Raw genomic sequence first — 26,743 nt, 5'->3', positions numbered from 1 at the left:
GAAGAGATATTCAGTAGCGAGAAAAATCTGCTGCATGTGAATGTACGCCTATTGTGCGCAGACACTGCAGATTCCTCTGCTTGGACTTCCACCAGAAAAGAGGACCACATTTCATCCAAATTCTGCGTAATTTTTTTTTAAATGGAACTGACACAATTTATATTTACAGTGTCCAGGTATGTCGCAGAATATCCCCACTGAGCTTAAAGGGAACCTGTCAGGGTCAAATTGTGAGCAGCACGAATGAAAGCCAGGTATATTATTCTCTACAACACTTTCAGAGAAAATATACTTTATAGATCCGGCCTGGGACCGCACCCGGAGATCAGGCGCCAAGGCCCGGCCGACTCTTGCTAGTACCAGGTGATTGACAGGTCTCTATCGCTTGTACAATCACCTGGAAGAGTCCACTTGGAACAGAGACGACTTGTCTGGTCCCCGGACGACTCTTCAAAGTGTATTTTATCGGAAACGCTGTAGTGTTTCAGAAAACGTTTCACCTGCCTCAATCATTCAGCCAGGCTGCAATTCTTTATGGGCAGTATGACTCGCCTGACTGGTAGCCTTTAATGGAGAAGTGAAAATCGGCAACATGGATGACGAGGACTAAATATCAGCAGAAAAAAATGAAAACTCAATGTTTGGAGAAATAAAAAAATATTATATATATATATATATATATATATATATATAATTATATGTATGTGTGTATGTGTGTGTGTGTGTGTGTATGTGTATGTGTGTGTGTGTGTATGTGTGTGTATGTGTGTGTATGTGTGTGTATGTATGTATGTATGTATGTATGTATGTATGTATGTATGTATGTATGTATGTATGTATGTATGTATGTATGTATGTATGTATGTATGTATGTATGTATGTATGTATGTATGTATATATATATATATATATATATATATATATATATATATATATATATATATATATATATATATATATATATATATATATACACACATACACACAAAAAGTTAAAATTCCCTGCACGCTTTCTTCCCTTTGAGCACTTCTATGGCTTTTTCTTGGTTTCTTTACTTTAAGTATTTAAACCCTTTATTCCACGAGCAATTTCCATTTTTTTTTCCCGTTCTTTCAAGAGATGTAACTTTTTTTATTTTGTATAACCGTACAAAAGCTTGTTGTTGTGGGACTAGTTGTACTTTTGAATGCCCCCAATCATATTATCATGTGATACACTGGAAAGGGGGAAACAAATTCCAAGTGCGTTGAAATTGCAAAAACAAGTGCAATTTGACAATTGTTTTTAGGGCATTTTATTTACTATGTTCACTAAGTGGTAAAAATCAACCTGGAAATAGGATTCTCCAGGTCAATATGATTATGCAGATAATAAACTTTTTTCTTGGTCGAAAACAAAAAATAAACGTTTAGCTTTCTAAAAAAAAAATTTCTTGTTTTCTTGAGCTTCTATTTTTCAAGACCCCTGTTACAATCGTCTCTTATTAGATTTTATTGCAATGCTGCGGTGGATAAAATGACGTAATTCTGGCATTTTGATTTTTTTTCTCGTTACGATGTTTACAGATTTAATTTATTTTATTAGATCGGATTTTTACGAACGCAGGAATACTTTTTTTTTTATTTTTTAATGGGACAAAAAGTGGGGGCGATTTGAACTTTACTTGTTTTGATACTGTTAAAAACTTTTTCTTTTTACTGCATTTGTTAGTCATCTGATCTCTTGTGCTATACATAGCAGAGCATCAGCAAATCAGGAGAATTGTAATGACAGGGTGTTCAGCTGACCCGGCTGTCAAGGCAACCCATCGGTGCCCCACAATCACGGCAACCCCCTGGTGAACAATAGACGCCGATGAGATTGACGGCAGCATTTAACAGGTTAACAGATATTAGAGGCAGATGATGGCTGATTAAATTAGCCATCATCCACCGGGAAAGATGTGGGCTCGGCTTGTGAGCCCGCATCAAAATCAGGGACCCGACATATTAAGTATCAGTACGTCATATGTCAGGAAGGGCTTAAGTGTTTATCGGCTACTTATAAGTTGATGTCTTATGTGTCGCATTGGGTGGGGGTCCTGCAGCAAGGACATTACAACCACTGCAAATATTTTATAATACATCCCTTTAATGACCAGTAATCACACTTACTGGGGCTAACCCTGGACACTCGTACACTGTGAAGTCTCCATCCTCGTTCTCCTCGTCCGACGTGACGGCAGAATCTGGGTGTTTCAATTCATCTTTATTTCTTTAAAAATAATTAGCAAAAAATAAACAAGACAAGACATTAATCTCTTCACATCCTGAACGGGAGCCAAGCCATGAACACTGAGGCCAGAACAGCACTCACTTCTCCATTGAGATCATCTGCTGCTTCTGGTGCTGGTAATGATACATTTGGGCATTTTGGGCCAATTTCTTATCACCGGGCTGAAAGCAAAAACAAGGCGGAATTAGGAAATAAAATCCCCAACAATCTGTGCTCATCTGCCAATACCAGTCCTATACATAACTCCCCTGAATGCAGATCTGTCTAGGTAAATGGTGATTCGGCCACAGACACGGGACTGGGCAGATCTCAAAAAGAGGAGTGACAACCTACTTGTAAGCTGCAATGGTCACCGAGCTTTCTCAGGTACAGATATAACTATAAAAATGGCTGACCCGATATGATGAAGGCATGCAATTCTGTAGAATGGCCATTTATGGCGGCACATCTACAAAAATTTGAGTTTGACCCACAATTCTGTACATGGATACGTATACTATATGTGGCTCCTAAAGGTAAGGTAGTAGTGAATGGCCTGCCATCTGCATCCATCTCGAAGAGGAGCTGGTCAGGGTTGTCTGCTCTTCACGGTGATGCATTACCTATTAGAATACGCTCCACGCCACTAATTAAAGACATATCTATAGCTGATGGGATGGATACCATTGGGTCATATGCTGAGGACATGATCATTTTTATGGACCAGGTCAGGGACACTTTACCTCTGGTTATCTCAACTTTTGATACATTTGGTAGATTTTCGAGCCTTTCTATAAACTGGAATAAATCAGTGTTAATGCCTCTCATGCGGGCCCTCTACCCATTTAGAATCTGTCACTTTTACCAGTGGTCACAATTTAAATATCTAGCGAACAACATTGATCAAGACATTAAAAGGATCTCTCTTCTAACATTCTGCCCCTATTAGAAGATACCGTAATCTCTGGGGGATACTACCTTCATTAGTGTCAGGACTTCCAAAATTCAGTTATACTTTGCAACACAGTGTGATCCCCATCCCAAAGTCCTTCTTCACAACATTTAACTCATTAATGTCTTCGTTTATGTGGGGTAGTTATCAGGCCAAATTTCAATTTATCTACCCTTCAAAGACCCAAAAAAACTTGGGGGTACAGCTTGGCCAGATTTTTTTCTGTATTGCATAGCACGCCAGCTAAAGGCACTAAGTAGTTGGATGCTAGATTCTCAATTCCCAAATTTGGAGAGTCACTTGGCAGAAGCGACAGGCACTAGCTGTCTACTAGGATTTTTGATGCTTGATAAACCTGACAATCCAAAAATGTTGCCAGTGCTCAAGATGGCGCGGTTAGTCTGGAGACAGGCTTGACAAGTGTTAAATTTTACTGATATTTGTGGCACAACCCTTACTTTCCATCCTTGGAATCTCACCCATCACCTCAATTTTGGAGCACTTAAAATGTCCTTTTACTTGTCGACCTTTATGACCAGAAGATACAATTACCTTTAGATCAGTTGAGAAAAAAAGTATATTGTGCAGAGATTCCAATTTTTTAGACATCTTCAATTAAGGTCCACTCTCCAATCACAATTGCATTCACAAAATGCACTGGTAATCTTGTCTACCTTCCCTTTGACTGGTATTCTTAAACCGCAAGGTCTCGTATCAACGCTGTACATACATGCGATCAATAGGTATTGGTTCTACTGTACTGAAGGTGAAAGGAAAGTGGGAGCTGCTTATTCCCTCTATTGATGAGGAGGACTGGGAGGACATCTTGGAATCCCCTCTTTATGTCTCTGCTTCAGTGAACAATAAAATGACTAAAATTATACATTATTCACCAGGCCTACCTAACCCCATCAAGGTTGTACCGAATGGTCCAATTGTTCTCTTCTTCTGGCAAAGTATAGTCACATTCCTATTTTCCTTGATATGCATTCCTGGGCTACTAGATCCTAAAATTATATTTGGGCTACTTTAGGAGGAGACATGAAGTCATCATACCAAAATCTTTCTTCGAGAAACTATTTTTGCCAAGAAATTGATAGCTTCACGATGAATGGGTAATTGTCCCCCAACGTTAAGGGCTTGGGTTGATTCCGTAACCACAAAAAACAAATATGAGAAAACAGTGTATCATAATAGAGGATGCCCTCACAAGTTTGATAAGGTACAGTGGTTTGCGAAAGTATTCACCCCACCCATTTTCCCCTTGACTCGGACCATTTTCCCTGCTGCCGAAAAACATCCCCAGAGCATGATGCTGCCACCACCACCATGTTTCACTGTGGGGATGGTGTTCTTGGGATGATGAGCTGTGTTGGTCTTAACTGACCACAAGACCTTCCTCCATACATTTGGGGAGTCTCCCATATATCTTTTGGCAAACTCAAAACGAATTTTAAAATGTGTGTGTGTAAGTAAAGGAATTTTATACTCACTCATCCCTAGAGGCCACCTCTATGGAGTGTATGGCTTATTGAGGTCGTACAGACAGATATTCCAATTTATGCTTGGGAACCCTACAGCTGCTTCAGGGTTACCTTTGGTCTCTTTGCTGCCTCTCTGATTAATGACCTCTTTACCCTGGCTGAGAGTTTTGGTGGGTGGTCCTCTCTTGGAAAGTTTGCTGTGGTACCATGTTCTTTCCATTTGACGATAATGGATTTGATTGTGCTCTGGGGATCATCAGAGATTGGGATATCTTTTCAGAACCCAACCCTGACTTGTATTTCTCAACCACTTTGTCCCGGACTTATTTGGAGATCTCCTTGGTCGTCATGGTGTTGCTTGGTTAGTGGTGCATCTTTTGTTAATAGTGTTGCAGCCTCTGTGGCCTTTCAGAAAAAGGTAAAGTGTATATAGTGAAATGCATGTGACACAGATTGCACATGGGGACATCCTGTCACTAAGCATATGACTTATGAAGGGAACTGCTTGCACCAGAAATTTCTAGAGGCTTCACAGCAAAAGGGGTGAATACATATGCCAATTTAATTTATGCCTATATTTTTTTTTTCACTTCACCAGCTTAGTCTACTTAGTACTGATGCATCACACACAAACCAGATTACAACAATATTTAAACACAGATTGTAATGTAACAAAATAGGTAAAAAGCCAATGGGGTTGAGTACTTTAGCAAGCCACTGTATGGGACATATAGAACTCAGGAGAGCATACAGTTTTTCACAACTGAGGTATTATTTATATTATAAGTCAGGGTCTGGGCGACGGGTAGGCCCCTGCCTAGGGGGCTACTTCCTGCCTACTGGAGGGGGAAGCACTTTGGGGAAAAAAAATGCTGGATGTCTGCAGCCGCCCAGAATCGTCCTGCAGCCACAGACATTCAGCACAGTGATAGCTGGGGCACAGAGGTGAGCGATGTCGGGCACAGAGGTGAGCGATGTCGGTCACTGACACTGCTCACCCCTCTCTGTCCTGCAACCCTGCTGTCGCGCACTCCCTGCTCTCCAGTGCATTTGTGTTTATCAGACAAGAATGCAATTGTGCCACCCAGGGCAGGTGCAAAGGAGCCGTAACTCCCCTGCTCTGCCGGGATTTCCAGCAGGATGCAGGCCACATCCGGCCTGCGTCTTGTTGGAGAAGGCACATGCAAGTGACGTTAGATGGCGAGGTGCAGTGAAGTCATCGTGCCGTCCAGCGTACACTGCTGCACTTCACAGAAGAGGAGACACTGAAACGGGAGTGAGTATGAGTTGTTTTTTTTTTTTTTTAATTCTTATACTACTGTGCAAGGGGGCGTAAAATAAGGAGCTGCGCAGATGAAGGAGGGGAAAAAAATTAGGCGAGGGGCTGTGCTAATGGGGGGGGGGGGGATAAAATGAAAGGCTGTGCAGATAAAGCAATAAACACTGTGCATATGGGGGGAATAAAATGAGGGTCTGTGCAGGGGGGGCATGAAATGAGGGTCCATGAAGAGGGGACAGCACAGTATATGAGGCGCTGTGGTGTCCATAAATGTATATAGGGCTGTGGAAGTCATAATGGAGCCTGTGATGAATATCATACTGTTTGGATTGCTGTTTGTGGATCATAATACTGTATGGGGTGTTGTGGAGATCATCATAGCATACAAGGGGGCTGTTTTGGACATCATACTATTTTTGGAGGTCTGTGGTGGTTGTGGACATCAAACTATATATGGGGGGCTGTGGTGGTAACCATACTATATAATGTGAGGTTGTTGTGGATTTAATACCATATGGGCGCCTGTGGTGACCATTATACATTGTAGGAAGACAGTGTGAGGAGTGCTTACAGTTTGAAGAGGGCAGCTTGGTGGGCAGTAGGAGAGCTTAGTGTGAAAAGGGGCACAAAATGGATATGGTGAGGGGACAGAGTGAAATGGAGGCAGAATTTGAAGAGAGGTTAGCATGGTGGTGGTGGGGGACAGTGGAGATATAGAAAGTGAAAAGGAAAATTAGAGAAGGGACAGCCATGGTATAGGCCGTGATTCATAAGGGAGGATGGTGTGGCAGTTATTGCTGATAATGGTAGAGGCTTATTTAGGTCATAATATGGACAGATCTTAAAATGCCCTCTGCATAAAAATAATACTTAATTTTTAAAGGGCACCGTGTCAGAGACAATGGACAAAGTAACGTTTTTTGTGTACGTCGAAAAAACAGACAGCGGATCCGTCGCGGTCTCTCATTTTCTAGAATGGAAGCCTATGGTGCTGGATCCGTCAAATGACGGAATCTGGCGACGGATTTCGCTTTTTTTTTTTTTTTTTTTTAACTGAGCATGCTCTGATCCAATTAGCCAGATCCGCTAGTCAGATCCATCCAAGAAATGGATCCGTTGCATCAGTTTTTCACAATCTGCGATGGATCCGTTGAGCCAACGGATTGCGACTGACGGCAAAAAACTGATATGTGAAAGAGGCCTAAGATGTACATTTTCATTTGTGATACTAATTATCATCAGTACTGTGGTTCCTGTATGGTCCCCAGTCTGATGATGGCTGCTAATAAATTTTCCCAGATCTCCTCACCACTGTTAAGGACATACTGGGAGTTTTGGCTTTGTATTCATGTACAGATTATGGTTCTGATGATGAATACATCACCAGAATAGTCATCACTACATAAACACAGCACCAGAACAACCATCACTACATGAATATGCCACCAGTACAGGAATGCATCACCAGAACCACCATCAGTTTTGTGTAAGCCGCATTTGTTGCATGATGGATGCAAAAAACATCAGATGTTTCCCTTTATTTATAATGGGGATCTGTTTATTTTCCATTAGGGTATTTGCCAAATGCTGGACACCTTAACTGACACCAAACGGTCCCGATTATAGTTACGTTTTATTAGTTTCCAAAACTATCCTTTGGTTCTACATTTGAAATGTAAATGCATGATGTTAGGAATGAATATCGCTTTTTTTCCCTTGATTGATTCTGTATCTAAGTTTGAAATTGCTCCCTGTTAGGTCACATTCCGAAAGTACGAAGAAGAAAAATCCAGCATAGAAGCAGGTAAATAAAATGTCCAATTTTAATGAAGAAATAATTAACGTCCATAAAAACATGGTAGGTGCGATTCTGGTCACAGTGGATACAACCGTGTATATCGTTTCTATGCTTCAACACAGTCTATGTGCAATTATACGTGTACCTGAGCAACTCCTTCATATATACCTTTTAAAGAACAATGCATATTGCTGGACCACAGTTTCCTACTTATAAATAAGTCTTTAAGAATACATTTAATGTTGTGTAATGGTTTTCAATAAAACGTAAGAAAAAAAAAAAAAAAAAAAGGTTGATCTGCCACATACCGATGTCTTTTCATATGGCGGCGGCGGCGACTGTTTGTATGCGGGGTAATCTGTCCGTTCTGCCAGCTTCATCTCCTTGCGCATCCTATGAAGTGACAGAACAGGAACACACATGAATGCTGGAGCTACGGGTTCCAGTCTAGACAAGGGCAACATCAGATCTCACCTCAAGACGTTCAACTACAGAAAGACTCTTGACAATCTGACAGACCAGAGTGATAAAACTGATGGTCAGATGAACATACACAGTTATTAGGGTAATGCATGTACAGCAATTCCCTAAAATTTCTGCATTACCTAGATTGGGAGTAAACTAGGGAATTACTAGACAAACAATTGCTTCATAGGAGAATTGCAGAAAGATTTGATACAGTAATATTCCCTTATTGCAATGTTCAGCACATTGCCTACACCAGCACAGTATACATTACCTGCACCAACATGCGCCAGCGACAATCAAAGCCAGGAGTCCAGCGATTGCACAGGCCACAACCACACCTGCAAGGACACAGAACGTAGAGGGTAAACTATTCAGCAAAAGTGATCATTGCAGGGTGCCATAGCGCAAACGCAACACTTCTTACAGGGGTTGTCCACCTTTGGAGACATTTTTTTCTTACTTAAACGCATGCATTTGGGACTAAAAATCATTTTGTGGTCTCATTAATAATTCTGCATTATTTGCCTCCTATAGCTGCTGTATTACACCATCACCGGCTGCAGAATCAGGTAACGGGGCGGCCACATTGTCTTTATTTTAGCAGACGTGTAGGGGACATGATTTTGTGGCACTTACTATTGTTCTCCTCCTCACAGACTGCAGAGTTCTCTGGTCCATACAATGGCGGCTGCTGGAGGAGCACGTGACCAGACCTGTCTATCAGTCTGCTCCAATAGAAAAGCACTTTTCTTATGTGAGGTTTTCTATTGGACAGTCTGATTGACAGGACTAGTCACGTGCTCCTCCAGCAGCCGCCATTGTATGGACCAGAGAACTCTGCAGTCTGTGAGGAGGAGAGCAATAATCATGTCCCCATCACATCTGATAAAATAAAGACATTTTCCTTTGGTTGTTTACCATGTTCACTTTATAACTGAGCTGGCAGTATGATTCCCCTGGTTAGTTCCATCACGAAGACAGAAAACATCTTTAGTTCTTTTTTATACATTGAAAACAAATTAAAAAAAAAAAAAAAAAAAAAAAATTATATATATATATATATATATATATATATATATATATATATATATACATACATACATACATACATACATACACACACACACACACATACATACACACACACACTGTAGATATATAGATATATTGCACAGCTACGTAGTGTATTGCACAGGCACGTAGTATATAGCAGAGCCACGTAGTATATAGCAGAGCCACGTAGTATATAACATAGCCACGTAGTATATTGTAGAGCCACGTAGTATATTGCACAGGCACGTAGTATATAACACAGTCACGTAGTGTATTGCACAGCTACGTAGTGTATTGCACAGCTATGTAGTATATTGGTCAGCGACGTAGTATATAGCAGAGCCACGTAGTATATTGTAAAGCTACGTAGTATATAACACAGCCCTGTAGTATATTGCACAGTCGACGTAGTATATAACAGAACCGACACAGCAACATAGTATACTGCACAGCTACGTAGTATATAACAGAGCACATAGTATATTGCACAGCCACGTAGTATATTGGACAGTCACGTTATATATAGAGCTTAAGCAGTATTGAACACAGCCCACGTAGTATATAGCAATGTGGGCACTATATGCGTGGTTAAAAAAATACTTCAAATAAAAAATAAACATATACTCACCTTCCGAAGGCCTCTTGAAGTCCTGGCGCCTGCGTGTGGTGCAAGCGGCAGCTTCCGGTCCCAGGGTTGGTATGAGCGCAGGACCTGTGATGACGTCGCGGTCACATGACCGTGACGTCATGGCAGGTCCTTCTCGCATAGCATCCTTGGCACCGAAACCGGCCGCTTGCACGGCCGAGGACAGCGCGTGACGTCGGAAGGTGAGAATAACTTTTTTTTTTATTATTATTTGTAAAATTAAATCTTTTTACTATTGATGCTGCATAGGCTGATTGGTCACGGCAAAACAGCCACGACCAATCAGCCACTTGGGATTTCCATTACAGACAGACGGAAGTGACCCTTAGACAATTATATAGTAGAGATAGAGTATGTGTGTGTGTATATATATATATATATATATATATATATATATATATATATATATATATATATATATATATATATATATATATATATATATATATATATATATATATATATATATATACACACACACACATATACTGTATATGTACCGTATATACTCGAGTATAAGCCAACCCGAGGATAAGCCGACCCCCCCTAATTTTGCCACAAAAAACTGGGAAAACTTAATGACTCGAGTATAGGCCTAGGGTGGGAAATGCAGCAGCTACCGGGAAATGTCAAAAGTAAAAACAGATACCAATAAAAGTAAAATTAATTGAGATATCAGTAGGTTAAGTGTTTTTGAATATCCATATTGAATCAGGGGCCCCATATAATGCTCCATACAGTTTACGATGGGCCCCATAAGATGCTCCATAGACACATTTGCCCAATATAATGCAGCACAAATGTTGATTATGGCCCCATAAGATGCTCCATAAAGATATCTGCCCCATATAATGCTGCACAATCCTTGATTATGGCCCCATACAGACACTTGCCCCATATAGTGCTGCACAAACGTTAATTATGGCCCCATAAGATGCTCCATACAGACACTTGCCCCATATAATGCTCCACAAACGTTAATTATGGCCCCATAAGATGCTCCATACAGACATTTGCCCCATATAGTGCTGCACGAACGTTGATTATGGCCCCATACAGACACTTGCCCGATATAATGCTGCACAAACGTTATGGCCCCATAAGATGCTCCATCCAGACACTTACCCCATTTGCTGTTGCTGCGATAAAAAAAATAAATCACATACTCACCTCTCCGTCGCTCAGGCCCCCGACACTTTCAATATTCACCTGACTTCGTTCCAGCGCAGCTCCATCTTCAGCGTCTTCTGCACTGACTTTCAGGCAGAGGGCGTGCACTAAAAACATCACCGCGCCCCTCTGACCTGAGCGTCACTGCAGAAGACGCTGAAGATGGAGCGGCGCCTAGAACGAGGAGCAGGTGAATATCGCTCAGTGCTCCCCATTATACTCACCTGCTCCTGGAGCGGTCCCTGCACATCTTTTCCCCGGCGCCGCAGCTTCTTCCTGTACTGAGCGGTCACCATTACTGCTCATTACAGTAATGAATATGCGGCTCCACCCCTATTGGAGGTGGAGCCGCATATTCATTACTGTAATGAGCGGTACCATGTGACCGCTCAGTACAGGAAGAAGCTGCCGGCGCCGGGGAATATATATATTATTGTCTAAGGGGTACATCTGCCTGTTTGTCTGTAACTTCCGTCTGTCTGTCTGTCGCAGAAATCCCAGGTCGCGCCTGGCGGGCAGCGACCAATCAGAGATATTGGGGCGGGATTTAAACACCGCTTCACTTTTTACTATTGATGCTGCCTATGCAGCATCAATAGTAATAACATATAATGTTAAAAATAATAATAAAAAAATATATATATTATATTCCCACCTTCCGGCGTCCGAGGCAGCTTTTTCCGCTCCTCGCGATGCTCTGGACCCAAGAATGCATTGTGGCAATGACTCGAGATCACGTAGCGGTCTCGCGAGATGATGACGTAGCGGTCTCGCGAGATGATGACGTAGCGGTCTCGCGAGATGATGACGTAGCGGTCTCGCTGGAGCGCTACATAATCATGGGTTATTATGGCATTACTGGGACTGGAGCGTCACGAGGAGCATCGCCTGGGCTGGATCTGGGGGCCGCCGGAAGGTGTGTATATAACTATTTTTTATTTTAATTGTTTTTTTTAACAGGGATATGGTGCCCACATTGCTATATACTACGTGGCCTGTGTTATATACTGCGTGGGCTGTGCTATATACTACGTCGCTGTGCTATATACTACGTGGGCTGTGTTATATACTACGTGGGCTGTGTTATATACTGCGTGGCCTGTGTTATATACTACTTCGCTGTGCTATATCCTACATGGTGTGTGTTATATACTACGTAGCCTGTGCTATATACTATGTGGCTGTGCAATATACTACGTGAGCTGTGCAATATACTGCGTGGGCTGTGTTATATACTACATCGCTGTGCTATATACTACCTAAGCTGTGCTATATACTACGTGGGCTGTGCTATATACTACGTGGGTTGTGTTATATGCTACGTGGGCTGTGACTCTTTCGCCCGGGCCCCTCAAAAACCTGGAGCTGGCCCTGGCTTCACTGATTAGTCGCGCCCGGCCACGAAAATCAGCGACAGACGCAGTCCGGCCGCGAATTGGCGCAGGATTTGAACCACGCTTCACTGATTGGTCGCGCCCGGCCGGCCGAATCCTGTGTATTCATTGCATTATTCTGAAATCTTCATAAACTACCGTATTTTCCGGCGTATAAGACGACTTTTTAACCCCTGAAAATGTTCTCAAAAGTCGGGGGTCGTCTTATAAGCCGGGTACGGCATGTGCAAGGAGCGGTCCTGGATGGTTCCCAGGGTCTGGAGGAGAGGAGACTCTCCTTCAGGCCCTGGGATCCATATTAATGTAAAAAAAAAAAAAGAAAAAAAAGAATACAAATAAAAAATATGGATACTTCCCTTCCGATGGCCCCCGGCTCTCAGCAGGCCGCAACCAATCAGCGACAGGCTTAGTCCAGCCGCGAATTGGCCCCTCCCTACTCTCAAGTCAGTGCCAGTGTGTCGCCCCATCCTGGACCAAATTTTTACTATTGATGCTGCCTATGCAGCATCAATAGTAAAAAGATATAACGTTAAAAATAAAAAAAATAAAAAATTATGCTATTCTCACCTTCCGCCGTGCACCGATGCGCGCGATGCTGCCGCCAGCTTCCGTTCCCAGTGATGCATTGCGAAATTACCCAGATGACTTAGCGGTCTTGAGACCGCTAAGTCATCTGGGTAATTTCGCAATGTATCATTGGGAACGGAAGCTGGCAGCAGCATCGTGCACATCGGAACAGCTTCGGTGGACGCCGGACGGTGAGTATATAACTTTATTTTATTTTTTTTAACAGGGATATGGTGCCCACACTGCTATATAGTACATGGGCTGTGTTTTATACTACGTGGGCTGTGTTATAGACTGCGTGGCCTGTGTTTTATACTACGTGGCTGTGCTATATACTACGTGGCTGTCTGTGTTACGTGGGCTGTGCTATATACTACATGGCTGTGCTAAGTGCGACGTACATACATACATATGCTAGAATACCGGATGCGTTAGAATCGGGCCACTATATATATATATATATATATATATATATATAAATATATATATATAAATATATATATATATATATATATATATATATATATATATATATATATATATATATATATATATATATATATATATATATATATATATATATATATATACACATACACACACACATACATACACACATACATACACACATACATACACACATACATACACACATACATACACACATACATACATACACACATACATACACACATACATACATACACACATACATACACACATACATACACACACACACACATGTAATTTATTTATTTTTTCCTTATTTCCCAGAGACATGTAGAGTCTCAAGTTTTCCACGATCTGGATGAGGGCTTATTTTCTGCACATTGAGTGGATGATAGCATTTTGGAGTAGATGCAATGTTTCAGTTGCCTCTTCTTTTCTTTTGGGCGACCACTGCATTGCAATAAAATGAAAGAAGGAATTGTTTTCATTTATTTTCTTGTTACACCATTTAGTGATTGGATTATTTGATATTTTGATACATCAAACATTTCTGAATGACAGAAGACTGACTGGAACTTCCAAGCAAATGTGAATAGGTGCATACTAGGAGCAGCCATGTCCACAAACATTAAGCAAAAAAAGTTGTACTCTGCAGTGCTAAAGAATGTCAATATAAATAGCAATACGGCTTCTGGATACTAGGGAAAAATTAGATGCTTAGCACTAAATTTGGCCAATTCATGCATGCCCAGCAACAAACGACAATGTGGTCTCAAGCTGCTGGGACCTGAAGTGTGAATACCACGTTAGCACCCAGCAGATTTGAAACCACCTTATGTGCCAAGAGTCTCCTTTTTTACCTAGTATCCAGAAACAGTATTGCTATTCATGTTTCATATTGACATGCTCTAGCACTACAGAGTGTAACTTTTTTTGTTTATTATATATGGAGAGGGTTGCTCCTAGCATGCACCTGTTCACATTAGCTTGGAAGTGCCAGTCAGTCTTTTTTCATTTTTATATTAGCTCTCTGACCGTGCTCTCTGGCCTCCAGCATGTGGTGGATTTTAATTGCAACAGGGTCCTACCTACCCAAATAATCAGACTTTGCAGAGAGATATTCCCATCTACCCAGGAATTCAGACTCAATCTTAGGGAGGTATTCACACTAGACACGTTAGGACCCAGCAGACTTGAGACCACCAAGTCGTTGGTTGCTGGGCATGCATGAATTGGCCAAATTATGTGCTAAGCATCTTATTTTTTCCTAGTATCCAGAAGCAGTATTGCTATTCATATTTCATATTTACATGCTTTAGCACTACAGAGTGCAACTTTTTTTATTATATATGGAGAGGGTTGCACGAAATATGAACCCCAGCTAAACTCTGGCTTTCACAGAAGTATTGTAATGACAGGCATTAAAGGTTCTTCACCAGGACCCCTGCTGTCATAGAAATCCATTGGCGTCTCCGGGATCACGTCATGGGTGCATGGAATGATGCACCCCCTTGCCGGCGCATGTTGAATGCAGCTATCAGAAATTAAGTGCAGCATTTAAAATAATAACAGCCACGGGTGGAGAGCTGCTCCAGCCGTGGCTGTTAGAGGCAGATGATGGCTGATTAATTCAGCAATCATCTGCCAGGAAAGATGTGGATTGCAAGCAAAGACAAGGACACTACACATGCTGTAACTGTACATCATATGTTGTGAAGGGGTTATGTGACTGTACCTTCAGCTTTCCTAGACCCCAGACAGGCTGGCGGTTTAGTAACGCAATGGTATATCCCCTTTATCCCGTATTCCTGCCTACTTAGGCAGGTTGTTTTTTTTTTTTTGTTTTTTTTAAAATTCGTTTATTAAACAACAATAACAAAAGAAAGAACAAATAGACATACATGGTTTACATATATCCAAGTCCGCACGGATACACGCATATGCAAATCTCAAAGCACAGACTGGTTCATATAAACTCAAAGTATTACAGTATGTCTAAAGTACCGTACTTAAAACCCTAAAACTATTTTACTGCCAAAACAATCCCCATCACATTAATAAAGTAATATTGAAGTACAGCGTGAACAATGCATATTTTGACTTGAGCTCTATCATATTGGAGCTAGGCCATCAGCTACGTAAGGATATAGTAAGGTACGACGAGTTCCATACATCCCAGATGTCATTAAATTTTCCTAAGCAGCCCCTATTCTGGTATAAAGTTCGTTCGTATGGTATGATTGAATTTACCAGCTCAATCCAGGCCCTGAGAGATGGATGCGTATTACCCATCCAGCGTAAGGCTATCAGCTTTCTTGCCAAGAAAAGTGTCTCTCTCAACAGGATTTGAATATGGTGTCCCCACAGCTCTTCTTCTAGTACCTCAAATAAACACACTAATGGATTTAGAGGGACAGGAACATGTACTAGAGAGGTCAATAGTGAAGTTACCCCTTTCCAAAAAGAGAGAATAACTGGACATCCCCATATCATGTGTATAAAATCTGCTTCCCTTGTATGGTATCTGAGGCATTCTGACGATTGAGACCACCCAATTTTGAATAATCATAACGGGGTTAAATATGATTGATGTATTATATACATTTGTATCATTTTATTGTTCGTTGAAGGGGATACCTTAGTTGGGGACTCAAGAGCCATCTCCCAATCCTCATTCTGAAGATCAGGTATCAGGAGTTTCCACTTTTCTCTAACTGGCAATAGAGCAGAATCAGCGCCCACGGATAGCATATATGTGTATAGTGCAGAGATAAGACCATGGGGTCCCTGTGATTTAAGGATCCCTATCAGTGGGAAGGATGATATTACTCGCATCATGTTCATACTACGCATGTGTGATTGAATCGCTGATCTGAGCTGCAAATATCGAAAGAATGGAGGCCTTGGGATATACCTAAGTTGCAATTGTTCAAAAGACATTAAGGTTCCTTGTTCATAAAGATCATTAACCGACAAGACACCATGTGATATCCAGAATTGAGCAGATGGGTGATTCAGTAGCCCCGGGAAATATTCATTATCCCATAGAGGCATTTCGGCTATAATATCATCCAAGTGAATTACCTTTTTTACCTGCTTCCAAATCAATCTCGCCAACCGGAGTAATGGTAATAGTCTAGGGGTATTAGGCCTATTTATTTCCAGAAAGCCCATTGGGCAATCAATCTTTGCGGCATGAGCCAGATGACTCTCTGAGTTTGACAAACAGCCCCCAGGCATCCACTGTCCCAAAGCTCTAAGTTGTCCAGCCAAATATTACAGAAAAAAATCTGGTAGCGCCGCTCCCCCCCATTAATTTAGACCTATGCAAGGTAGACAATTTAAGTTTAGGTCTAGCCTTCCCCCATATAAAGAACAAAGCTAGTGAGTTTAAACTTGAAAAAAAAAAAGATCTAGGGACCGGTACTGCACTACGTTGAAGGGAGTAATTAAGCTTCGGAAGTAATATCATTTTAATCAGATTTATACGACCAGAAACAGACAGAGGCAATTTACTCCATATAGCAAATTTGTGTTTGACCAGATCGAGCAACGGGAGAATATTAAGTTGTAGATCAAGTCTGCTGCATTTTGGTACAATTATTCCTAGGTATTTAAATTTTGACACGACCGGTAGTGGGGATAACGTTTCAAGGTGATCTGTTGAGTCATGGGAAAGAGGCATTAAGGCAGACTTATCCCAGTTAATGTATAATCCCGAGTGTGTACCAAATCCCTCTACAATGGTGATCACATGTGGTAAGGTCTCCTCAACTTCATCCATAAATATTACCATGTCATCCGCGTATAAACCAATAATATCCATACGGTCCGCTATTTTAATCCCCTAATAGCTGGAGTGGATCTCATCCATATTGCTAGTGCTTCTATCGCAAGAGCAAAGAAGGCATCCCTGGCGGGTTCCCCTTTCCAAGGAGATTGTTTCAGATATAGCTTTATTAATAATTATTTGGGCTTTTGGTTTCATATCTACTTAGGCAGATTTGATGTTGTAAAATGCAATAACAGCCATATTAGATTTTAGATCGTTAATCATGCTTTATGTAAATTGAGCTGTCATTAGATAATGAATTCAGGTGTCTTATCATTGAGTGGGAGGATCAGATAACAAGAAGGGTCTTGTGAGGCCTGCAGTGATTGGGCACTGGGCTCTCCACTGGGGCCATTGTATTCCGCTCAGTCAGTCATCCTGGCTCTCCTCAGAGTTAAAAATTACTCTATTGTGTCACGCAGCATCCTCTCATCCCTTCCTGGGGTCTGCACCTTTGACTGGAATGTTGTACAAAACAGGCAAGGGTATGTATAAGGGACACAATGGCCTTTTGAAGACTGATTAACAAGCCCTTTATAATGTCTCATGAAAAGAGCATAAAGGGTATCTTTACACCTAAGCACTTCCCCAGGCTCTTCATCCAGCAAGTTGAACACTTGTTAGAAGGAAGAGGAGGGGAATGAGGGTCTTGAAACTAACGATTTACTGGCAGCCTCCTAAGAACTCAGATGCAATCCTCAGGTTTCACCACAGTCCTGAAGGGCAAAATCAACCTATTGATATAAATGCATTTGCCACTCAGGAGTTTGGACCAGCTGGATGATAGCCCCTGTACAAGCAATATTAGTGGTCGCATAATAAACAATGACATTTAGCCAAAACCATGTGCAGTACCTAGCAGCACAGCATCATTAGGAGGTCGTCTAGGTGTTCTAGGGGCCCCCGGTACGTCACTTCGCCCTGATGGTTCTTTCGCTGGAGGATTAGGGACTTGAGTAGATGGCGGCAGGGAAGGTGTGGCATTTACTGACGGGATTAAAAGAAATAAATAATTAGACAAGCGCCGAAGCCGTCACCTTACTGAGGCTGTAACTAAGATTTACTTACTTGACAATTTCACAATGTACCAGAATTAAATACAGGGTGATGATCGTCAGAATGATCATTAGTGAGATCAAGGGGTCCTGATCATGGCCCATGTAAACCAGGACAGTGATAATTCACTTGATTATTGCTAATCATACATTTTATGCCAACCTCAAAAAAAAAATCCTTGTTGGATGGCAGCACATCCACCTCTTGTGAACGGGGTGTGCTGCCGACAACAGTTTCCATATGATTATTGCATCATGTAAGAAAACAAGCACTGATCTGACTTCCTACATAATCAATTGATCATCCTTTACAACATTCCATCTTCCTGTGTAGAAGGCTCAGTAGTGATTGGGTGGTTATTATGGAAATCCGTATGGGGACGTGTGGCTACAGGACAGTACCCTCCACAGGCTGGAAGTGACCCCGTGTGTGTGCCGCTGACAGTGTTTACACTGCCTGTGTTCCTGCGGTCATGCTCCATTTATCCTGAGTGGTTGCACACAAGCGGATAATTAGGGGCTCTGTGACTGATTAATAAGACAACAATCTGCATATTAGATTTACAGCATCCCCTCTGTTGATTGCCCACAGGCCTGTAGAGGATGATGACTTTAAAGAGCCACTAACCCTAAAGATCAGCAGTGTTATAAGAGAAGGGGCTGATGTAATGGACAGAAGTCAAAGTAATGAAGATGAATGACCACACACATTTGTAGCAAACTCCCATGTTCAAATTCACAGACAGCAAACGAGAAATTGAGGTGGCATACAAAAGTGACAAAATGGAAAAGCAAAATGCTTCACTTGGTGCAACCACAGCGATCCAACGGCCTGTGCATCGCTAACCTTGCTGTGCATATTCTGGGAGACGCGGGTTCTGCTTCTCCAGCATGGACGCCAGGTAGTCGATGACGTCTTCTGGGCTGCTCACCTTCACTGAAAGACACAGACAGTAAAAGAAACGCCAAGTTATTACAAACGCAGATGGAAACATCCACTTGGACTATTTTAATTTTTGTACTCCTGCTTTTTCCTCTACTTCTTTTTCACAGCACTTAGAAAAAATTCCAAGTGCTGTGAAAAAAATAAAATAAAAAAGGGGATGCTATTTGGCCATTGTATTTTGGTTTGGTTTTAATGGTGTCCATTGTGTGGTAGAAATGACCCGGGCACATCTTTCTCCAGGTGGGTACGATTTTGGCAATTAACGAAAGTGTAGTCACAAATAAATAAATCTGGTTTGAGACCAGTAAGTTTTTTTCCCCAGCTGATGGAGCCATTGTTGGGCTCCTTTTTTTTCGCATGCCCAAAACAGTTTTATTGGTAATATTTTCGGGTACATATAACTATTGCAATTTTTTGTTAGGAAGAAGAGGTAACCAAAAAATTGCAACTTTGGCATTTTCCCTTTCCTTCTTCATTATACGGTTTACTGTATAGTTTAAACAATTTGTGATACAGCGCACTATCACAGATGTAATGATACCAAATCTGCTTATTTATTAACTGGTAAAAAAGGGGGTGATTGTTATATAATATTCTCATGTAGAAAAAATAAAATACATACATAAGGTAAATATTTATAAAATATAAAGATATATCAGTACCACAGTAAGAATTAACGTTCTCTTATACAGTCCAGTCACAAGAGGACTAAGGTGGCGATCATGGGGCCCATCTGCAGGGTGAGGGCGAGGTGAGCCAGGGATTGCACGCACAGGCAATCACACCATGTAAAGAGAAGCGATCATCTGATTCACACTGCCAAAAATCAGAGCCTTGTGCACAATTGCCATTTTTTTCACTGCAACCCTCTGGCATTTCAGAGAAAGTATACTTAGAAGATGCCGCTGGAAATCAGTTGAGTCCCGTTGCGCCTCTGACCCCTTTCTCCCAGCGGGAGAGAGAAGAGATAATGGCGAGGGGAAAGCAACGGGAGATGGAAGAGATTCCGGCGAGGGGATGGCAGCGGGAGATGGAAGAGATACCGGCGAGGGGACGGCAGCGGGAGAGGGAAGAGATACCGGCAAGGGGATGGCAGCGGGAGATGGAAGAGATACCGGCGAGGGGACGGCAGCGGGAGATGGAAGAGATACCGGCAAGGGGATGGCAGCGGGAGATGGAAGAGATACCGGCGAGGGGACGGCAGCAGGAGATGGAAGAGATACCGGCAAGGGGATGGCAGCGGGAGATGGAAGAGATACCGGCGAGGGGACGGCAGCGGGAGATGGAAGAGATACCGGCAAGGGGATGGCAGCGGGAGATGGAAGAGATACCGGCGAGGGGACGGCAGCGGGAGATGGAGATACCGGCAAGGGGACGGCAGCGGGAGATGCAAGAGATAACAGGGAGGAGATGGCAGGAGATGGAAGAGATACCGGTGAGGGGACGGCAGCGGGAGATAGAAGAGATACCAGCGAGGGGACGGCAGCGGGAGAGGGAAGAGATATCGGCGAGGGGACGGCAGCGGCAGATGGAAGAGATATTGGCGAGGGGACGGCAGTGCGAGATGGAAGAGATGGCAGCGGGAGATGGAAGAGATACTGGCTGCAACTGAGCAGTGGGCCTCTGGTGTATGCTGAGGTGTGAGGAGTAAAGTGCTTGTCCCCCCCTGGTAGGTATCAGCTACTATGGCTAATGGCTTCCTTTACGGTGTTATTACAACTGGAGGCTTAGCTGAATTTGCTGGATTTGTGAGGGTAGAGGGAAATGAATACCATCAATGTCCGTCACACATCATTAGGCGCACACTTGACCCACAGGATCTTATAGGCAATTACTATGGATTAGGAGTCAGTGACTTAACCCCTTCATTGGGGTCTGTATGCTGCTCGTGTCCTCCCTGTCGAAGGTGAATTTTCTGATTAAAGCTGTAAATGAAGAGGCCACCTCAAGCCTTCAAATACTCATCAAAAGGCTCGAGGTGATCACCTCTCATGCGACTTGTCCCACAAGCAGAAGATGTGTGGATAAAAGACCTACCCCTCCATAGCCCACCCCAAACCCCCAATTATTAAAGGATGGTAGAGGAGACAGAAGCGGTCTAACAAGTCAGCAAGGAAAAGGGGGTTCTTTGTGCATGCTGAATAAGACCTATAGGGGCCTGTATACACATGCATAGTATGTGCAGCAAAAAGAAGAAAAAATATGGATAGCACTCACCGGTCCTTAAAACTTCATGCTTTATTCAAAAACCTAAAACATCGTGGCTAGGAGAACAGGTTGATAGGATGTGCGAGCCAGTGCCAACGACGGTCGTTTCGCGCTACACGGCACCGTGTAGCACGAAACGGCCGTCGTTAGCAGTGGCTCGCACATCCTATCAGCCTGTTATCCTAGCCACGATGTTTTAGGTTTTTGAATAAAGCATGAAGTTTTAAGGACCGGTGAGTGCTATCCATATTTTTTCTTCTTTTTGCTGCACATATTATGTACTGTTTTTCTGGATGAGCACCCGAGTTCACAGGTGAGGTCTAACTTAGAGGGTATCAACCGTGGATGTGGTAATATCGCCCAGTAGCGGTGCCGTCAAACTATTTCTTTTTTTATATACATATGCATAGCACTGCTCCCGAACCTGTACCAAAGCTACTACTCCTATTATGTTCCCTAGTCTTCTGGAGCAAGATCTCCATTTTATGAATCAGCTGGACAAAGATAGTGTTGCTGAATACCAGCCTAATATGGGGGGCTCCATCAAGTAACTCAACTGCAGCAGGCTGGGGAAAGGGTGAGTATGACAACCACAATATTCGCCATATGTACATAGGATAGTTGTCACTTCCATGCTCCCTGAGCATCATAGCCACCTGTAGGCTGCAGGTGGATGGGAGAAGCTGTTGTCACCAGAGCAGAGGAAGTGCAAGGTAATAAATCTGAGAGGAGCAGAGAAAGGAGCATCTGTGGTTAGGAAGCAGCCATAAAACATTATACAGCGCAAGGTGCTGCTGGTAAATACCTCTGTGCACTGGTGCAGCCTCTATGGCGACCAGGCACAGTGCCCTGCCAGATATTCTGTACAGACTCTCACCTCCCCAGATATACACGTGGTCAAAATTGTTGGTACCCCTCGTTTAATGACAGAAAAACCCACAATGGGCACAGAAATAACTTGAATCTTACAAAAGTAATAATAAATAAAAGATCTATGACAGTGAAGAAATGAAAGTCAGATATTGCTTTTCAACCATGCATCCACAGAATTTAAAAAAATAAATAAAACTCATGAAATAGGACTGGACAGAAATGATGGTACCCCTGAAAATAATGTGACATGTTAAATCGCCGTGTGTCCACAAACTTGCATCACAGGTGTCTACAATCTTGGAATCAGTGAGTGGCCTGTATATAGGGCTACAGATACTCACTGTGCCGTTTGGTGACATGGTGTGTATCACACTCAACATGGACCAGAGGAAGTGAAGGAAAGTTGTCTCAGGAGATTAGAAAGAAAATTATAGACAAACATGTTAAAGGTAAAAGTTATAAGACCATCTCCACGCAGCTTGATGTTCCTGTGACTACAGTTGCACATATTATTCAGAAATGTAAGATCCATGGGACCGTAGCCAATCCCCCTGGACGTGGCCGCAGGAGGAAAATTGATGACAAATCAAAGAGACGGATAATACGAATGGTAACAAAAGAGCCCAGAAAAACAGATTAATGGTGAACTTCAAGCTCAAGGAACATCAGTGTCAGAGAGCACCATCCGTCATTGTATGAGCCAAAGTGGACTTCATGGGAGATGACCAAGGAGGACACCATTGTTGGAAAAAAAAAATTAAAAAAAAAAAAAAAAATCAAAGAACCGCCAGCTGCCCCCATCGAATGTATCCCTGTACCTCCCAGCACATCGCTGTTTCCCCCCAAATCAGCACCTTCAAATATGTCCCCTCTCTTTCAAGTACAACCAAGCTCTCCAAATCATAGTCCTGCGCCAAATATGAACCTCCTCTTCCAGGCAGAGGCCCGGGCCAAGACCTGCCACCAAAGGCAGAGGCCCGGCACGAACCCAGCTGCCGAAAGAAGAGGCCTGGGCCCCAGGGCTGAAGAGTTGGTTTCCATTTTGGTGGAGTCGGGGTCAGTATAAAATGGACCGACAGACTGCTGAAATGCATAATAAATTGGGTGCAGTAATTCAATGCAGACTATGCTGTAAAGGTTTTCATAATAATTTGGTAAAGTTATGAAATGTCATATAAATGTCTGTCCTGTTCCTGATCTAAGGATCTCGGCTTTTAGTTTAGATGAGTCTGTGCTGCACTTTATTTACATGCGCAGTAGCAAATCAGGGCTGTGGAGTCAGAGTTGGTGATTTGGCTTACCGACTCCACAGCCCTGCCGGCCCCAGGCCTCCCGGCCAAAAAAGGGCAGAGGCCTGGCCAAAAAGGGCAGAGGCCCAGCCTCAGACCTCCCGGCCAAAAAGGGCAGGCGCCCGACCCCAGGCCAAAAAGGGCAGGGGCCCGACCCCAGGCCTCCTGGCCAAAAAGGGCAGGGGCCCGACCCCAGGCCTCCTGGCCAAAAAGGGCAGAGGCCCGGCTCCAGGCCTCCTGGCCAAAAAGGGCAGAGGCCCGGCTCCAGGCCTCCTGGCCAAAAAGGGCAGAGGCCCGGCTCCAGGCCTCCTGGCCAAAAAGGGCAGAGGCCCGGCTCCAGGCCTCCTGGCCAAAAAGGGCAGAAGCCCGGCTCCAGGCCTCCTGGCCAAAAAGGGCAGAAGCCCGGCTCCAGGCCTCCTGGCCAAAAAGGGCAGAAGCCCGGCTCCAGGCCTCCTGGCCAAAAAGGGCAGAAGCCCGGCTCCAGGCCTCCTGGCCAAAAAGGGCAGAAGCCCGGCTCCAGGCCTCCTGGCCAAAAAGGGCAGAAGCCCGGCTCCAGGCCTCCTGGCCAAAAAGGGCAGAAGCCCGACCCCAGGCCTCCTGGCCAAAAAGGGCAGAGGCCCGACCCCAGGCCTCCTGGCCAAAAAGGGCAGAGGCCCGGCTCCAGGCCTCCTGGCCAAAAAGGGCAGAAGCCCGGCTCCAGGCCTCCTGGCCAAAAAGGGCAGAAGCCCGGCTCCAGGCCTCCTGGCCAAAAAGGGCAGAAGCCCGGCTCCAGGCCTCCTGGCCAAAAAGGGCAGAAGCCCGGCTCCAGGCCTCCTGGCCAAAAAGGGCAGAAGCCCGGCTCCAGGCCTCCTGGCCAAAAAGGGCAGAAGCCCGGCTCCAGGCCTCCTGGCCAAAAAGGGCAGAAGCCCGGCTCCAGGCCTCCTGGCCAAAAAGGGCAGAAGCCCGGCTCCAGGCCTCCTGGCCAAAAAGGGCAGAAGCCCGGCTCCAGGCCTCCTGGCCAAAAAGGGCAGAAGCCCGGCTCCAGGCCTCCTGGCCAAAAAGGGCAGAAGCCCGGCTCCAGGCCTCCTGGCCAAAAAGGGCAGAAGCCCGGCTCCAGGCCTCCTGGCCAAAAAGGGCAGAAGCCCGGCTCCAGGCCTCCTGGCCAAAAAGGGCAGAAGCCCGGCTCCAGGCCTCCTGGCCAAAAAGGGCAGAAGCCCGGCTCCAGGCCTCCTGGCCAAAAAGGGCAGAAGCCCGGCTCCAGGCCTCCTGGCCAAAAAGGGCAGAAGCCCGGCTCCAGGCCTCCTGGCCAAAAAGGGCAGAAGCCCGGCTCCAGGCCTCCTGGCCAAAAAGGGCAGAAGCCCGGCTCCAGGCCTCCTGGCCAAAAAGGGCAGAAGCCCGGCTCCAGGCCTCCTGGCCAAAAAGGGCAGAAGCCCGGCTCCAGGCCTCCTGGCCAAAAAGGGCAGAAGCCCGGCTCCAGGCCTCCTGGCCAAAAAGGGCAGAAGCCCGGCTCCAGGCCTCCTGGCCAAAAAGGGGAGAAGCCCGGCCCCAGGCCTCCTGGCCAAAAAGGGGAGAAGCCCGGCCCCAGGCCTCCTGGCCAAAAAGGGCAGAAGCCCGGCCCCAGGCCTCCTGGCCAAAAAGGGCAGAAGCCTGGCCCCAGGCCTCCTGGCCAAAAAGGGCAGAGGCCTTGCTTACCAAGTTTTTCTTTAAGAACACAAATATTGCCCTGCCACTCCAAGCACACACCTACTTGAAATATAGCTCTACATTCTTAAGAATTGCTCTGCTTTCATATCTACAACTCCATTCCTAAGGCAGTGTTTCCCAAACTTTAGTGATCATGGCCCGCCAAGGTCATGTTTTCAGGTTTTCTATAGTATAGCACAGGTGAGAGAATTCCTGATGCCTTGTCACCACATGTGCAATACTATGGAAATCCTGAAAACATGACCTGTGGGGGGCCATGAGGACACCAGTTTGGGATACACTACCCTAAGGTAAGTAGCCCAACTCCCTCCCCCCAAAAAATTCTTGCTACAATGAGAACAGTTCAGCTCCCTCAAATATCATCCCGCTGCCTCTTAAAGACTTGTTGACCCAAGTACAGCTCTGCTCAATACCGTCAATACTAGTATCACCATACTATGGCCTCCGCCACCCACAAATAATGACTTGCTTCCCCAAAAATTGCTTTTCTCCTCTAGTTTTAAGTCCCCTTTCCAAGTATAGCTAGGTTTCCCCACTTGAAAAGCCTGCCTCGCCAGGCTCCATGGAGTAAAGACCCCTTGGGGCAAGTAAAGCTTTGTGCGCACGCTCCCATCACTTGTTTCAGTATCGCCTAGACTTGATTGCACTGAAATGGTAATGTAATTTCAGAAGACGCTGGAATACAATATTGGTGCCATGAGCCAATTAGTTTTGTATATTTGGGAAAATAATGATATCTGGCTGAAGAGCTGCAGTCTGTGGGGGTCCGTTTTCATTAACACATCACACCTGCCTCTACAAAACTGAGCAAATAAACCTCCTTCCTGCAGCTCAATAGGTGAACAAGACCTGTACAGATGGTAACGAGTTTTGGGAAATGTCCCTCAAGAACAAGGCAAATGGTTTGAGAAAAGAGCTGCCTGTGCCCCCCTCTGGGATGAATACAGGGGGTGTAACATTTCTGGCTCATAGCTGTGTTTAGCAAACATGTTATACCAATAGAGTGCAACTCGGGGGAGGTGACACTGCTCTATTCACCTAAACACAATAGAAAGAGCCAAGAAGGCAATAGAGCAATGGGCTGCAGATCCTAGTGAATGCTGCCTCTAGTGGCAAGTGGAAGAATGACCGCATTTAAAGCAAAATATTACAATTTGAGGAGTTGTCAGTGGCCGATAGCCAATACATAGTACTGTTACCTTTTATTTTTCTAAGAAATATTTTTCTGTATCCATATTTAAAGGAACACTCCAAGCCTAGCTGACATACCATGTTCCTTTTTTGAGACAGGAATGACCTTAAACAGTAATTTTACAATTAAGATTTTTTTATTTTTTTTATT

The 26,743-nt window shown here is 44.0% G+C and overlaps 1 protein-coding gene across 1 annotated transcript in view; it reads right to left on the bottom strand.

Moving 5' to 3' along the window:
- NPDC1 (neural proliferation, differentiation and control 1) overlaps window positions 1-26,743 on the bottom strand; it is a 122,866-nt gene that overhangs the window by 11,915 nt on the left and 84,208 nt on the right. Inside the window, exons 3-8 of the mRNA XM_077284620.1 lie at window positions 19,250-19,339; window positions 18,203-18,334; window positions 8,507-8,573; window positions 8,076-8,160; window positions 2,357-2,436; window positions 2,155-2,254 (exon numbers count right to left, since the gene is read on the bottom strand). Of these exons, the coding sequence (XP_077140735.1) occupies window positions 2,155-2,254; window positions 2,357-2,436; window positions 8,076-8,160; window positions 8,507-8,573; window positions 18,203-18,334; window positions 19,250-19,339 (554 nt within the window). The remainder of the gene's footprint in view (window positions 1-2,154; window positions 2,255-2,356; window positions 2,437-8,075; window positions 8,161-8,506; window positions 8,574-18,202; window positions 18,335-19,249; window positions 19,340-26,743) is intronic.

Source organism: Ranitomeya variabilis, chromosome 2, assembly GCF_051348905.1.
Source record: "Ranitomeya variabilis isolate aRanVar5 chromosome 2, aRanVar5.hap1, whole genome shotgun sequence".
NCBI lineage: Eukaryota > Metazoa > Chordata > Amphibia > Anura > Dendrobatidae > Ranitomeya > Ranitomeya variabilis.
This window is presented reverse-complemented; position numbering and strand designations above follow the sequence as displayed.